Raw genomic sequence first — 16,215 nt, forward strand, 5'->3', positions numbered from 1 at the left:
TGGGAATTGGCTAGCTGCATTTGACTGTTGTGAAGCAATAGCTAGACAAACTGGATGTCCTTCCTGCTTAGTCATGCACTGCGACGCTCCATCCATTTCCCTGAAGGGTGCACTTGTGCACTCCCAAAAGCATCGAGTGTTCGCCCATGTGCTCACCAATCCTATGCTTTCAAATCTGTTGGGGAGTGTACTTTTCATGGAAAAAATTGTCACATCAAATCCCATTCTATTGATTTTTTTGGTAATCTTCTTCTTTCTTTTTTTTTAAATCAGTTTTTGTGAAAGGAAGGATTAGTCTTTGAAGTCTTTTAAGTGGCTCATCTAGGCCTACGGAAATGTGAAATTATACACACCTGCTAAAAATGCCCCCAACCAAGTGTTAGGGTTTCCGAAGACATATCATAATCATTATGGCTCTATCGGAATATTAATATTCCTAACCATGGAGCCCACCTGTAGGCCAAAGATAAGCCCCCATCCCTGGGTGCAGGTGTGTGGTGTGTTTATGAAATGGAGACAGACAAACGCAACAAGAGATAACAGACTGAACATTTAATCTGTTGTCGTCATTATGGAAACACATTTCTCTTCCTCTGGCTCAGCCTGCGCTATGAGAACTATGTGAGATGTGTTAGATAAACCTCAAGAGAGGAATGTGGCCCGCTGTTTAAAAAACCCATCAGTGGATCCTCCTCTTCAATCTCTCGCCAGACACATCCTCCAGCGCTCTACCTGAGCAGTGACATTGAAAGAAGGTGCTGGGATATTGTTGAATAATTATAAATATAAATCTGAAGTATTTTGCGTATTGTATTATAGTAGGGAGGGAAGTAGATACCATAGACTATAGCACATAAAGAGTTATAATTTAAGTTTACGTTTACATTTTATTTTTGATCCCAAGTGCTATTAGGATCATATACAGCTGACTCACTCTCTCCACCATGGACTACAGACAGTATATAGGCCGCTGCCTGATCATTTTCTTCATCGCCATTTTCATGGACTTGGTAGGCCTCATCCTCTTCTTCATCGGCATCTTCGCTCCCATCAGCTTCTGGGATTTGTTCGTCTTCTCAGGTCCCATCATTATATTCTTAAGCCTGGTGTTCTGGATTTGTTGGTACATGGGGAACATTGAGTTGTCTGAAGAGGAGTTGCTGCCCAAGTGAGGTTCTGTCTTCTGGTACGTGGGGAACATTGAGGTGTCTGAAGAGGAGTTTCTGCCCAAGTGAGCTTCTGTCTTCTGGTACATGGGGAACATTGAGTTGTCTGAAGAGGAGTTGCTGCCCAAGTGAGCTTCTGTCTTCTGGTACATGGGGAACAATGAGGTGTCTGAAGAGGAGTTGCTGCCCAAGTGAGGTTCTGTCTTCTGGTACGTGGGGAACATTGAGGTGTCTGAAGAGGAGTTCCTGCCGTACACAGTGTTGGGCCCTGCGGAGGCTCCATTTACAACACAATGCACTAATTGAGGATGGTGAAACGGTTTCTCAGTGAAACTTTCCACCTAGAAACCAAACACTCACTCTGCCAGCATCAAGTGTGTTTACAGTATCTGACAGGTTTTGTCATGAGAGAAAGACTCAGGTTCTTTGAAAAATGTTTTATTATTGATCTAATTTGAACTTCCTGGAGTGAAAAAATGTTGAAAGAAAATAATACGACATTCTTATACAGTATGAGACTCTCTAATAAGTACTGTAACATTTGTTCATGTTTGATGATTCAATGTTTATTGCCCTTTCGGTGATGTTTCTTGTCCTTTTTTGTAGGTATTAGCTGGGACTATGGATAATTGAGAGAGAGAGAGAGAGTTCTTTGTGTGCCGGATTCCTGAAGACTACTTGCTATGTTTATTCTGATGCTGTGAATGTTTATTATGGTTTGTGTAATTAGGTTGTTTATTAGATAGCAAGCTTGAACTCAGTCCAACGTTTTGCAAGACACTGCAATATTTATTGTACCTTTTTAAAGGTGGATTGTGTGGTAACAACTCTTTGAAAAAGGCAGTAAATGTATTTGAATTGCACAACATTTTAATTGATGTCTAAAATAACAGATTAATAATAACAGCAATAGGTTATTTTGGAAAAGGCCCTTTTTTTCTATAATTCACTCTGGTGAATTTCCTATTGTGAAATCTGACTGGTAGCTCAGCCCATTCACCAGAAACTTGTCAAACTGGGTATGTTACACCAACTGGGCCAACTGTTCTTATTTTACAAGAGTAAAATGTGTCAGGAACAAGATAAATTGTTTTCTAACCACCTTAAACAACTAAGGAGTCTCCCTTCACAAAGTGATAATGAGAATAATGTACTACTTCAGTCTGATCAAACATATACTGCATTTTAGTTTTTGTCTGACAGATTTGCTTTTGTTTCCTGTACCTGCATGGATCAAAGCCAATCTTGCGTGTAGTAAAGTGACACAACTGGTTTCTGAAAGGCAAACACAGACACACCCATGCATACACTGTGAGTGCTGAAATTTAATCTTTGCTGGGTGATAATCTCTGTACATGAACAATGGACACCAGACAAATAACCCTGGTCATTGTGTCAACAACTCAGAAATTAGATATAGGTGATGGGATCATGGAAAAACAGATACAAGTTGTCTTTACGTTGTAAATTCGCTGGTCAGACCCTTTGTATTGATTTGATTTATGTAAAATAAAATAAAATATTTTGATCAAAATCCAATTAGAATAGAATTTCGATTTTGTATATTTCATGTCTGATTCAAAATAACGAAAAAATGAAATGGCATATGTAACAAGTCTATTGGTGGTGTAAGATACAGTACATAGGAATGCCCATGACTGGCCTTGAGGCAAGGACTCTCCTGTAGTACATCTACAAGGAGAATATTTCAATGGATCATTAAAAAAGAAAGAATATATACATAACACACAAATCACAAAGTCTATAGTGCATCTCTCTCCCCCACCCGCCCGTATTTAGAAATGTGTCAGTCAGCATTACTAATTCATCGCTGTGCCTTTAACACGGCATCAAGGAGTCAGGCTGAAGGTGTCGAAATCCCCCGATCAATTCTCCAGGGGTTAAGTTTCCTGCTCGCACCTAGTGTGTGTACCCAAGTGTCTTTCCTCTATCCTGGTGCCAGCTATCTATCACTACACAGTGGTGTAAAAGAACACAACACCGTGTTGTGCGTCCGTGGTAACAAGAGGGAGCTAGGATTAAGTTCTACCTGGCTACGGTCGGCTCTCCGCACAGCTGAGCTGGCTCTGCCAATAGGTGACACTTTAGTGGCCCCTGGTGTCCCTTGAGGTGGCGGTGTTTTATGACTATATGCCAGAACTTCATGCCAGGCACCTGTACTGTAGCATTTGGGTTGGGGATCTACTTAAGCGGGGTCAAACAGACACAAACTTTTCCCAAAGCACCTCCCTTGTTATCCCTTGACAATGAACCTTGGCAGGTTTCATTCATACATCAATGAATTCAATGATATCAATTAAATACGTGTGATGTTGGCTTCAAAAATGCCTTATTATTAGATCAATTGAACTGACTGAATGTTCCCGTAGCCCATGTTGAACAACTGAACAGCTGAACAAATGGCTTGTTAATTGTCTTAAATTCATGTGAGATGGGATTTTTCCATGTCAGGCCCTCAGATAAAAAAAGGTTAGAGGCCCTTGCTCAATTGTTAGAAACCGGATTCCTCGCGTCTGCTCTTCCGTCTTCCAACCGCTTCCTTCTCAGAAATCATTGAAGGATAATATCTAAGATCTAGATCTTCTCATGCAATGCGTTTTGATAAGGAAGCGAGTGGAAGACGGAAGAGAGGACGCGAGGAATCTATTGAGAAAGGGCGATAGACACCCCTCCCTCCACTAGCACAGAAATACTTCTGATGAACACTAGATGGCGGTGTTTATCCAATGATAAGAGCATTGCAATGTTAAACTGCCGTCCCCAGTTCCACTGCTTGTGCCTCATTATAACCTTAGAAATAAGAGTCATGAGTCATAATCATGGAATTTTTCAGCCTTAATTTTTGTCTCCATTTGTATATATTGGTAGTCCTCCTGAATTCTTAACGGTTAGGGTTATGGTTATGGTTAAGGTTAGGACTACAGAACATAGAAAAACACAGTTTTCACATACAGTGTATGTAGACACTGGTATGGTGCTACAGATAATGTGTGGAGTATCCCTTTAAGGTTAGTTTCAGGAATTAGGGTAGGGTCGTCCCAAGGATCCCATTTAGCATTTGCTGCATGATATCCACCCAATCCTTTCACCTATTAGTGATGAGGGAAAGGAGGTGGGGAAATGCGTAGGAGTATTGAGCAAGGGAGGCTGGTGGAGGTAGCAATCGAGGATGGGCTCATTGTAATGCATGGAATGGAATTCTGTCTCCTGATTTCTACCTCTACCAGCCTCCCCTAAACAGACCCATGAAGGGGACTGAACAGTGAGCTATTATTATTCCAGAAGAGCATCCCCTTCTCCTCTCGTCTAATCTGTCTTTCCTCCTCAAGATCGTTCATCTGCTGCAGATGCAGAAGGTGCAGACAGCACTGAAGGTCTGCCCTTTGCTCAGATTAATGGTCAACATAGGTATACACTCCCTCAAATGCTTGTTGATGTCGAAACAGTGACCACTCAATCCATCTGCCACCACTGGTTCACAATGTTAAGGTATATTCTCAAATATGTTATTTCTTTGTGCAAAGTTGAACAGACAATAACGTAGCCTACAGCATGTTTTATTGTGGTGACAGCATTTGTAATGTGCTCATCAGAACATTTTGGTCAGACTTTAAACAAATTCTCACATTTAAGGCTTTGTGAGACCTACATAGATGCAACACAATTCATTAGATAGACAGACAGATAAATAGACAGGCGGATAGATGGATTTTTAAAAGAACAAACAAAAACATTGAGAACATTTCATTGTCATCGATAGTTTCTTTGAGAGGAATAACAAAGTATTTTTCTGGGCCTCTGAATATTAATTTACCCAAAGTGCATCGCTTCAGCACACTCACAGATCTTTAATACAACTCCACTATGCGATGATGTCATTGGAAAAAAAGAGCATGCTTGCATGCCACATGGAATTTGTTCGATGCACCATGCTTGTTCTGGTTGCGTGTGTGAAATTTGCACCAGGCACTTGGCAATGAATGATGCCACCTTGTCAAACTGGTGACTTAGACACATTTTATACTCCCTGATAATGAGAATGTTGCCTTTATAAATGTATTTCTAAAATTCACATATTTGTATTTGACCTCCATATCATTCGGAGTGGCCTGGAGCATTGTGGGTACTACGATTTGTAAACTAAAGGCTGCTCAGCTGAACACAAAATCCGGCAGGATTTTTAAAGGGATTGGGATTTCTGCTGGGTGTGGAAGAGAAGGGGCCTAGTGTGAGCAAGCCCAAGCAAAGCATAACACACCTGATTAAACTAACTGTCAAGAACTTTATCTTAACCAGGGGTCTGTTCGGGTTGGTTATGGAATGTTTATGTGTAGAACAGGTGTCTGTTATGCGATGATGCTGGCTCAGGTATTTTCTTTTCACTTTTTCTTTTCAGCACTGTTTCAGCAACTGTCGTGGATGCCTAACCAGGCGAGCACAGTGAAGCTCAGCTTGGCTCAGCTCGCTCTGACTCTGTAGGGTAATTAGGGGGCTTTGCCTACTATACAGGGCCAACCCAAACCACGCTGGTGTTAGCTCAAATATTTTCCTTTCACGTTATCCTTTCCAGTCACTGTTTCAGCAATTGTGGTGGATGCCGTTACCAGGCCTGCCCAGGACAATGCAAGTCGGTTCGGCTCTGTAGTGTGATTAAGACATGCTAGCAACCTAGGGGTGTTACACACCACAAGGCCAATAGATTTGGAATCACACTTTCATGATGAAGTAGCCTTGCCTGAGATAGCCTTGCCTGAGACATGTAAACTAAAGTGTCACCCTTTGACCTAGAGCATGTCCTCTCAGCTTAATGGTAAAAACTTGGGTCTTTCACTTGAGAGACCTGCGTAACTTCGAACCCCGCCTGTCACATTGGTGTCATCACCCGGATGACAGGGGCCAAAGGAGGGGGGAATTTTAGGGTCAGATTACCTGTGCGAAGAATATCAGGATGTGGTCAAAACATATAGCTAGGGTCAGATACATTTTCAAGTTGCACCAGGAACTTTTTTGGCTGGAGTGAGCTGACCTCAAATAAGACAAAAATCCCAATCCGTAACATTTTAATTCCATATTTTACGACGTACCATAGATCTGCGTGTCAGCCCACCGTGCAACCAACCGTATTTTTCTACGAGCTATTTATATTTTGGTTGTCATTGGCAAACACGTTTTGTCTGCCTACCCAGTCTTTGTATCGATTGGTTTATCAAACTGTCGGCCATATTATTTCCGCCCATTTGGCTGCTTTTGGTTGGCTGATGCCTTTTCTCTTTCTCTCTGTAGCGGCGGTGGGTCGGAGCCGCTGTGTCCCCGGTCTGGCACGTTCCTTGCCAAATTCTTCTCGGTTTAAAATTGGATTCCCCTTACTGAAATCTTACAATTCTTAAGCCCCTCCAAAATTTGAAGCCAGTGCTCCCTAATTTGCGTCGCTTTCCCCCCCCCCAATCGTTAAATAAGAAACCCTTGAAGATGGCGATGGTAAGCGGGATATCGGGGTCGGCTGTTGCCCGGCTTGAGGGCCGAGAATTCGAATATCTCATGAAGAAGAGGTCGGTGACCATCGGACGGAACTCCTCGCAAGGCTCAGTGGACGTCAGTATGGGTCATTCCAGTTTCATATCTCGCCGACACCTCGAAATTTTCACCGCGGGCGAAGACGGCACTGGCAGCGGGGACTTCTATCTTCGATGCCTCGGAAAAAACGGGGTGTTTGTGGATGGGGTGTTCCAAAGACGAGGGGCTCCACCTCTTCAGCTCCCACGAATGTAAGATTTATTTTAACAATTTTATGGCGATTTAAACTGCGAACAGAAAGGTGTTGATATTCTGACCTCCTTTGTTATTGTTTTGTTCCCCCGCCACACGTGTTGTGACAAGCAACAGCCGGCGCCCGTCCCCACCTACTAGCACTAGCAAGCTAGCAGCAAGCCGTGTTTGCATTGTACACGCCTTTCTGGTACACAACGATTGTTGTTATTGTAATTAATAATAACGATACGCTCGTTAAAGTTCAAAGTTAATACATGATGGATTTGGTGATATGATCATCATGAGTTTTAAAGGGGGCCATTGGCTGCATTTCCCGCATGGTTTTAGGATGTGTTGTAATGTTTACACAGCCATGATGAAGCTAGCAGAGGGCGCTACCCTCACTGTATTAATATTTTCCCCAGTGGCATTCCCTATTTAATGGCTTTTAAACATAGCCTGCTGAGTTCATAGCTTGCTCTCATGCATCAAATGCTACCATTTTCCGGATTTTAGTTTAACTGTAGACTACACAATACTCTCTCCAAGTAAATAAATTCAGGCTCGAAATGTCAGTGGTCAGCCAATTGGCCCATGGCTGGTCCAAAAATACCCTGATAATTATAAATAAGACATGTAAGACCCAGCTACTTATATAAGAGTCATGATGGCATCCATATTTAAACTCTGCTCTCCCCACTGGTATAGTACTCTGTCTGAGCTTGTTTTGACTATGTAAATGTACCCATAATAACATAGCCATGGTTTGGTTGCCTGTATTCCAGAATGCATACTGTATAACCATATTCATAAAGATGTTATGGTAAAGCTTGTGAGAGGGTGGAACTCTTCCTCAAAGACTAGAGGAAACAGTTCAGTCATACTTGCAGAACAGTGTTTTCCTCAGATTTGTTATTGGACAAAGCACAGAGGCCCCCCAAATCCACATCCAGGGTTGCCATTACCAACATTTTCTATTGAGTTCTATGTAAGCTAAAAGGTTTTGGACAGGGCGAAGCAGATCCCGCCCGCCGCCTATTCAATGGTTGGGTTGGGGGGAATGTGTTGAGTGGTCTGCTCTTATCAATGATATGCACTCAGGTTCTTGTTTTGTTGTTTTTGTTGTTGTTTCTCTCCCCCCTCTGTTTCCCAGGTGTTGTCTCCGGTTTCCCAGCACAAACATAAAGATCACGTTCACAGCCCTGGCAAGTGACAAGAAAGAGAGGAGGAACGTGCCTGAATCACCGGTCAAGCCCGTCCAGCCCCAGATATCGCCGCTGACCATCAACATTCCAGACAACATTGCCCACCTCATGAGCCCCCTCCCCTCACCCACAGGAACCCTCAGGTGAGATGGACTGGGGGGTCGCAGGTAGAGATGTCCTGCCGAGAGAGAAACTGTTCCAGTGAAAGTAGAAATCGGAGGACAGGCTCATTGTAATGCATGGAATGGAGAGGATGAATATCTTCATTCCATTCTATGCATTACAATGACCCCCGTCCACCAATTTCTACCTTTCTAGAGATGGGGTTTTTAGCATTTTGGGGTAATGCTGCTAACAGCTAATATCAGAGTGCATTGTGGTATATGAGGAGACTATTCTAAATAGAGACCAAGGAAAGTGAATGAGAAATACACAGCAAATGGTCCTCCAAGCCACTTTTGTGAAGAGACAGCTCGACAATGACCTAATTTTCTTAATGATATCATACAATACGTTTGTTTAAGAAGTAACATCATTCAACTACCCGAGTAAGCCCCCTTGGTAGATTTGAAGCTTTTCTGCCGTCATAAAGCAGTGATGTGATATCCTCAAACGGATCTCTCTCGCTCTCTCTCTCACTCATACAGCCAGTCTCACAGATGAAGTCTTTCTCTCCCACAGTGCTGCCAACTCCTGTCCCTCAAGTCCGCGAGGGGCGGGGCTCTCCGGTTATAGGATGGGCCGCGTTTTGACCTCTGACCTCATCGGAGACAACTCCCAATCAGAGAACGACAAGGAGGGCTCGGGAGGAGACAGCCCTAAGGTGAGAGCAGAGCCGTGCAGGAGAGAAGTTCTGATTGGAGGCTGCTTCCCAATAGTATTTCAGTGTCTTGTGTTGTCTCCTTGCCCTTTAAGACTCTATATGGCCTAATATATCTGTAACGCCCTGATAGCTGAAAGCGATATGGTGTGGTTTAAACAGAGATAATGTATGTAGCAGAGATGAGCAACCCTCTTGATTTACAAAGATGTTGTGCAGATGTTTGGTCTCTCTAGTGAATAACTGCTCGAGAGGGGTCGGTTTTTAACTAAAGAGGCTTTAGTTTCAAACCTATCCAGGTCTCTCACCCATCCACAGCCGTATGGCCTAGCTACACTACACGTGTCAGGGTTACGTCGACATCAGTACAATGTTGTTGCATGTTGTTTTGAGAGCAGAGGGGGAAGAGCTTTATTTAGGATGAATGTGCACGTCTCGGCGATTCTTGAGCTTCATAGTATAGCAGCGTTTACTGGTTTCAAAGGAAGTATTCCCTCAGTTGTTTATGGCAATGGCGGAAGCCCGATGGTTGTAGTGGAGCAGGGCCATTAAAGAATGGGTGGCAGGAGAGGAAAGGAAGCCATCTTTTAATTGGGGCACAGCTCCTGTTGAGGCTTCATTACCCAAAAGAGGTGGAGCCCCGAATGTTAGATTGCATTGGATCTGCTGTGCAAGGTTACTCTGGGTTACTCATTAAAGTCAACATGTTGTCCAACACTAACAAAAACATAGACTTTGGAGTAAGGAACTCGTTTGAACTCTGAAAAGGAAACCAATGTATTTTACAACGTTTATGATGTATTCGCTGCATTAAATTTAAGTCATTTTCCATTTTCTTCCTATGTCCTCAGGATGATTCAAAGCCACCTTATTCGTATGCACAACTAATAGTCCAAGCCATCACCATGGCCCCAGACAAGCAGCTAACTCTCAATGGAATATACACCCACATCACTAAGAACTACCCGTATTACAGGACTGCAGACAAGGGGTGGCAGGTCAGTGTTTCCACTCTCTCTCTGTCTCTGTGTTGAATGGTGTTGTGTTTGTCTGTGAATTCCATGAACTGTCAGATCAGTCATCACCTCACCCACTGGAGTATAACTGGGCTCTCTGGTGTTCTAGAACTCAATGTCTCTCAACCTGTCTCTTTCTGGTGTACTAGCTAGACCATAAATCCATCTCTCTCTCTCTCTCGTGCTTGTTCCCTCTCTCTCTCTCTCGTGTTTGTTCTCTCTCTCTCTCTCTGGTGTTCTAGAACTCGATCCGTCACAACCTGTCTCTGAACCGCTACTTCATTAAAGTGGCCCGGTCTCAGGAGGAGCCCGGTAAGGGTTCGTTCTGGAGGATCGACCCGTCGTCCGAGGGCAAGCTGATAGAACAGGCCTTCCGGAAGCGCCGGCCCAGGGGGGTACCCTGCTTCAGGACCCCACTAGGACCTCTCTCTTCCAGGTAAACTTAACACTGCTAGACCCCAAACGTCCACATTAAATCCTGCAGAGGTAAAAGTGTGTGTGTGTGTGTGTGTGTGTGTGTGTGTGTGTGTGTGTGTGTGTGTGTGCGCGCGCTGCAGCATTTCTTTTTAATATACGTTGATCTGCGGGAGGTGTACTCCCAGCACCATGAACAGAGGCAGCGTGATGGTGTGTATGTTTATCGCAATTTGAAAAACACTGCTACCTACAGAGATCGGCTAGCTATCCTCAATGTACAATACAATAGTCTTTATTGTATATTTTACAGCAGATATTATCTTTTTGTTTTCTCAAGACCCAACCCAAGACGTATTGCATTCACACATGCATGCATACATACATACATACACACATCAATTTCAGGCTGGGAGCAACACAGTGTCAGTAGAACCTGTGTTCATGATGCAACTGGACATATGATCTCCTGGGCTTTCTCTTTATTGCAGTCACTCATTTTAGTCTTTCAAAAAGCTGCGGAGGAGAGGAATCCATAGTAGATTATAGGAATATGAATGCTGTGCATTTCTCCCAACGAAACAACAGCTCACTACTACACCCCCCCCCCCTGCCCCCCCCCCCGTGGGCTCAGTTCAGTACTGCAGGCTGAAATGTTTCCTTGGAAACTGAGCTCTCATCAAGTACATGGTCAAGCAGAGAGATTGTTTTTGGTTTCACACACACATACACATACACACGACACACATGCATGTACCCACTCGCCCTTGTATAATTCTAATAGCCTCTGTCTACTTGTTCCTCTTTCAGGAGTGCCCCTGCCTCTCCTAACCACACAGGGGGACTGTCTGCTCACTCTAGTGGGGTCCAGACCCCAGACAGTCTGTCTAGAGAGGGCTCCCCCGTGCCCATGGAGCCAGAGCCCACCCCAGCCCCCAACCTAGCCACCGCGGTCCAGCCCAAACTCGGCGTCATCCAGGAAGCCCGCTTCGCACAGAGTGCTCCTGGTGAGAGAGACGGAGGACACCCTCTAGCTCATGTTATAGCCTCCATGAGACACGTCTTCTGTTAGACCACTTCTTCTATGGTTCATGTTGTGGTGAATGACTCAGTTTTACTTCACAATGGAGAACCCTATGTTATGGATGTTGTGTTCACACGTCTTGATATGAGGTTGATGGAGTTAGAAATCGGAGGACAGGCTCATTGTGATGAATGGAATGAGGAACGGTATCAAACACATGTTCCATTCCATGCATTACAATGAGCCCGACCTCCGATTTCTACCTCCACCAGCCTCCCCTGGAGGTTAGTGTTATCCCTAATGTCACTTCCTGTTTGACGTTTGACCCCTGTCTCTGATAGGCTCTCCGCTGAACAGCCAACCGGTGCTGATAGCCGTGCAGCGTCAGTTGCCCCAGACGACCATGAAACCTGTGACTTACGCCATGGCAACCCCCGTTACCATGGTAACGACCACGGCAAGCTCCGCCCCCGTCATGCAGACGGTGCACGTCCTCCACCAGATCCCGGTCACCATGGCTACCGTCACCGGGCAGTCTGCTACCATGGTGAAGACAGAGCCGCAGCAGAACGGAGGCGGAGACTACCAGGGTGTCAAAGGTGGGACTTAGTTGGAGCAGGAGGGGGAATATTTGGATCAAAAACAATCCCATACACACACACACCATTGCTGTTGCTAATTAGAATTTTTTTTCTCCTTCTCCAGTCAAAGTTGAGCCAGTCCCAGCCATCACTACTTCCTCTATAGGAGGGGCTAGTCGCATCATCCAGACCTCTCAGGCCACGCCCCTAACAGCGGTGACCATCGTGCAGCAAGCCCCCCTAGGCCAGCACCAGCTTCCTATACGGGCCATCACACAGAACGGGACTCACCTGGTCCCCATCACTACTGCTGCAAGCGCAGGTGAGACACACACACACACACAAATACTCATAAAGCCATCCCGCTTGCCATGAATCCAGAAGTGAAATTCCCTCTCTTTTTCTCATCACCAGTGGCGAACCCTCTTCACCTGCTGGCGGCCCACGCCTCGACCTCTGCATCTCTCCCAACCAAGAGGCACAATGGAGACCATCTGGATCAGCCCGACCCCAAGAGGGTGAAGGCGGAGGAGGAGGGCGAGAGCATAGCCTGCGGTGTCAACCACTCCAACATGGACAGAGACGCAGAGGGGCGAGTCAGTGAACAGGCCGGAGACAACTAGAACCCTGACCTGCTCCCCGACCCCTAGACCCCTCTCCTCTATGAGCCCTACTGTTCTACTATTCCACCCCACTCTCTGTTCTCACCCCCTGACCCATGACCCCTGAATCCCGACCCTGTTAGTCATCTACTCCAAGGTGCCAAAAGGAGAAGAGATATGGAACAGGGGAAGCTGGTGGAAGCAGAAATCGGAGGACGGGCTCATTGTAATGCATGGAATGGAATGAGTTGTGTTTGATACCATTCCTTACAATGAGCCTGTCCTCCGATTTCTGCTTCCACCAGCCTCCACTGATATGGAAACACCATCGTACTACAGAATGTGTGACCACCCAATGGGTATGAAAGAGGCAACATAATGCAAAAACTAAAGACCAAAATGAAAAGCAAAAATGGAAGAAGCTGAGTTACTAAAGGTGACCCTGTTTGGAGACTGAAACTGAAAGCAAACCTTAAGAGAAGCACAGGCCTTCTTAGAAGTTATAATAAAAGAAGAAAAAGAAAAAAAATCAATAAAAATGTTACAAGATCAAAAATGAATCTCTTGACTGTAACCACCAGAGTCACCAAGCTGTCCTCAGTTGGTCTCTGCTGCCGCAGTGCAAGCTGGGATAGCAGGGTGGAGCTACCCCTGTTTGGACGGCTCCACTATCTTGTCTGTACTCTGGACACCCCCCCCCCCCCCCAGGAAGGGAAGGAGCCAATGGCATTATCCCAGCAGCATGACAGAGGAGCGCTTGATGTGTTTTGGGGAAGAAAAAAAAAAAGAATAAGAGAAAATGACAACAGTAGTGAACTCTGCGAAGGGAAGCGAGTGTGTGGAACCATTCCCTGTATCTTTGGCAGCTAGTCTCTCTGTCGACCTACCTAATACAATTGTGAGTAGATATGCAGTATTTTGTTGTACATGTGTATCTTAGGATCTTATTTGAGTGTATCTGCGTTTCCAAAGGCACAGACGTCTAGTAATAAAGATACTCAAAGCTATAAGTGGGGTCAAACACATTTAACATCACCTGATATTTTGGAATCTACTTTTTTTTTTCTTTTTTCTTTTTTTTTTAATGTGGACTCTTTGTTCAGTGAAATGAATGTAGTCTCATTTTCCTTTAAGAAAACACTATCTATGGAGTGGATTGTTTTTGTTTTTCTTTTCTGTTCTGTCGAGCCCAAATGATATTTCTTTCACTGTACATCTACAGAATTTTCATATTTTAACAAATATCCTATAAAAGATAAAAGTATATTTCCATGCGTATTTGACCATATGCTTCATCGAGCTTGCATGCTACCGATTTAGAGAAAATGTACATGAGCAGATAACTCCATAAGGAACTAAAGAAAATATGACTGAATCTATGCTATATGATTCTGACCAGTGCTGCACTTACCCCATTCTGTTTTATTTTATTTTCCTTTCCCTTTTATGTTTTCCCTGTCATCATTGGCTGTGTCTGTTACCTTTTGTGTTCAAGTTGGCAGTCTCCTTGCTTAATTATTTTATTCTGTTCAGGCTACTTAAGTCTTTTCAGATTGTATTTTATGTTCCACGAGGAAAAACAAGTGATAGATGTTTGTTCTGCTTCAGTGGGTAAATGCTTTTTTTTATAAATTAATTTAAAACCTCTGTCATTGTCTCTCTGTGTATTTTTGGCTCCCTCTCCGTTATGATGGCTAAATCCAACAGGATGACACAAACATCAGACAACTTGCAACTTTCGATTTGTGCCTGCGGTTGTCTGTGTATTTTTGTCCCGCTGACTCCCTTACAATTGCTTGCCGATTTCAACAGAATGAGACACAAACTTGAGACTTGCAACTTTCTATTTGTGCCTGCCTTTCATTTTTGTATTGTCACCCAGGACTGGTGCAGTTGGCCTTCAGGGCGTCCATGGCATCAGGGTAGGAGTTGGAGGATGGCCTCATTGTAATGGATGGAATGAGGAATGGTGTCAACCGTGTGTTCCTTTCAGTGTGTTTGATACGATACCTCATTCCGCTCCATGCATTACAATGAGCCTGTCCTGATTTCTCTGCCATGTACTGTAACAGTGAAGCGAAGGAAACAGCTGCCTTGTTGATAGTTTTACAGTCTGGGGTAGAGATTAGGGAATACTACTGCTGTTCCAGGGAATAGTAGTGATTTCTTCACCATGACTGCTGCATTCCAGGAAGTCTGGGCCAGATGTGTTTAACATACTTCCCGTCAGAGCTGACAGCTTCCCAGATTGAGGACGATCATGGGTAGATGTTAAGTGGGATCCTTGGGACGACCCTACCCTTCACCCTAACCCTTACCATAACCGTTTCAAATCTCCATGTCAGTCGGCCTCTTTCAAGGATTCCACTTAGCATTCACCACTGGACCACTTCTACATTTGAACTGCCTGCCTGCTAGCTGCTGTGGCTTGCGGTTTGCTAGATATCAATATTGTATTCTTAATTGCATCGACCCTTTAAAGCTGCAGTTACTGACCAAGATTGAGCTACAGGGAAGGGGCATTCAAACCAAGCATGTACTTTCCCTTGGCATCGAACAGACCCAACCTTGTGAATGCAATATGAACTAAATGCTCTAGTAGACTTGAGGCTGGTGGAGGTAGAAATCAGAGGACGGGCTCATTGTAATGCATGGAACAGAATCAGAAATGGTATCGATCGTGTGTTTGATACCATTGCTCATTCCATTCCAAGCATTACAATGAGCCCCGTCCTCCAATTTCTACCTCCACCAGCAAGTCACACACATCACCCAGAGACATGTACAAATGTCAGTAGACATGAGATTTTATTCACAAATTCAAATGCAGGATTTTACAATCATTTTGAATTTGTCACATAAACATTGAGTTTGTGCGGCATCCCTATGTGGTGAATGGCAGCAGAGCGTTGTGTATGGTTTCTTCACCTTGTGTCGTGTGAGTGAATAACACCTGCACATCTTATACAATCAGAGCTCAAAGCAACAGAAATTAAATGAAATGCATTCAGCTCAGAGAGCCATTCCCACAGAACACAAACAGAGAGAAATGGTCATACAAAGTTAAGATTAGCGTTACAAATGACAAATACACAGAGATTACTCAGTGTCCTGTACTGTCGGTTTTAGAAATGGTCCATTCAACTGGATCCACTTCAATCAACATAAGATGGGCTCTGAAATCATAACTCCCTCTTCATGAGCGTCCACCTGAGCACTGCACAGATTCACTGGTTCATCCGTTTCCAGAAAGTGTCGATGCCCAGTTGTTCTCAAGTTGAGGTGATTTTCAGATCAGATCATCTGCACAGCGCCAAAGTCACGATGACCCTCGAGAACATGCAGGAATTCTCCTCCATGTGTTCTCCATTGTCTCAAACAAGAGATGTGTGTTGTGTGTGAGGATTTGCCAACAGGCAAGGCTTACTGCACCAAATAACTGATTAAAACTCTTCTACTAGCCAACTCAACCACCTCACTGTACCAAGAGGGAAGGAAGGGATATTCACTCACAAACAAAGAGAAGGTGGATGGTGATTTAACCGATTCAGTCAGATGATAATATGCCTTTGAATATAATAGGCTACTCATTTATACGGTTACTGACGAGGATTCGTT

At 44.2% G+C, this 16,215-nt stretch overlaps 1 protein-coding gene and 1 long non-coding RNA gene across 2 annotated transcripts; both read left to right on the forward strand.

Moving 5' to 3' along the window:
• Positions 1-681: 681 nt before the first annotated feature.
• LOC310816901 lies at positions 682-2,705 on the forward strand. Its single transcript, XR_014554666.1, has 2 exons — positions 682-1,375; positions 1,773-2,705. It is a non-coding gene; the product is annotated as an uncharacterized lncRNA (long non-coding RNA).
• A 3,772-nt stretch (positions 2,706-6,477) lies between these two features.
• Positions 6,478-14,244, forward strand: foxk2a (forkhead box K2a). Its single transcript, XM_083687713.1, has 9 exons — positions 6,478-6,952; positions 8,089-8,283; positions 8,822-8,963; positions 9,812-9,958; positions 10,219-10,412; positions 11,201-11,397; positions 11,756-12,013; positions 12,120-12,317; positions 12,410-14,244. The coding sequence occupies exons 1-9, from the start codon at positions 6,657-6,659 to the stop codon at positions 12,616-12,618; spliced, it is 1,836 nt and encodes a 611-aa protein (XP_083543839.1). The 5' UTR covers positions 6,478-6,656; the 3' UTR covers positions 12,619-14,244.
• The last annotated feature ends 1,971 nt before the right edge of the window (positions 14,245-16,215 follow it).

This window comes from Argentina silus, assembly GCF_951799395.1.
Source record: "Argentina silus genome assembly, chromosome: 16".
NCBI lineage: Eukaryota > Metazoa > Chordata > Actinopteri > Argentiniformes > Argentinidae > Argentina > Argentina silus.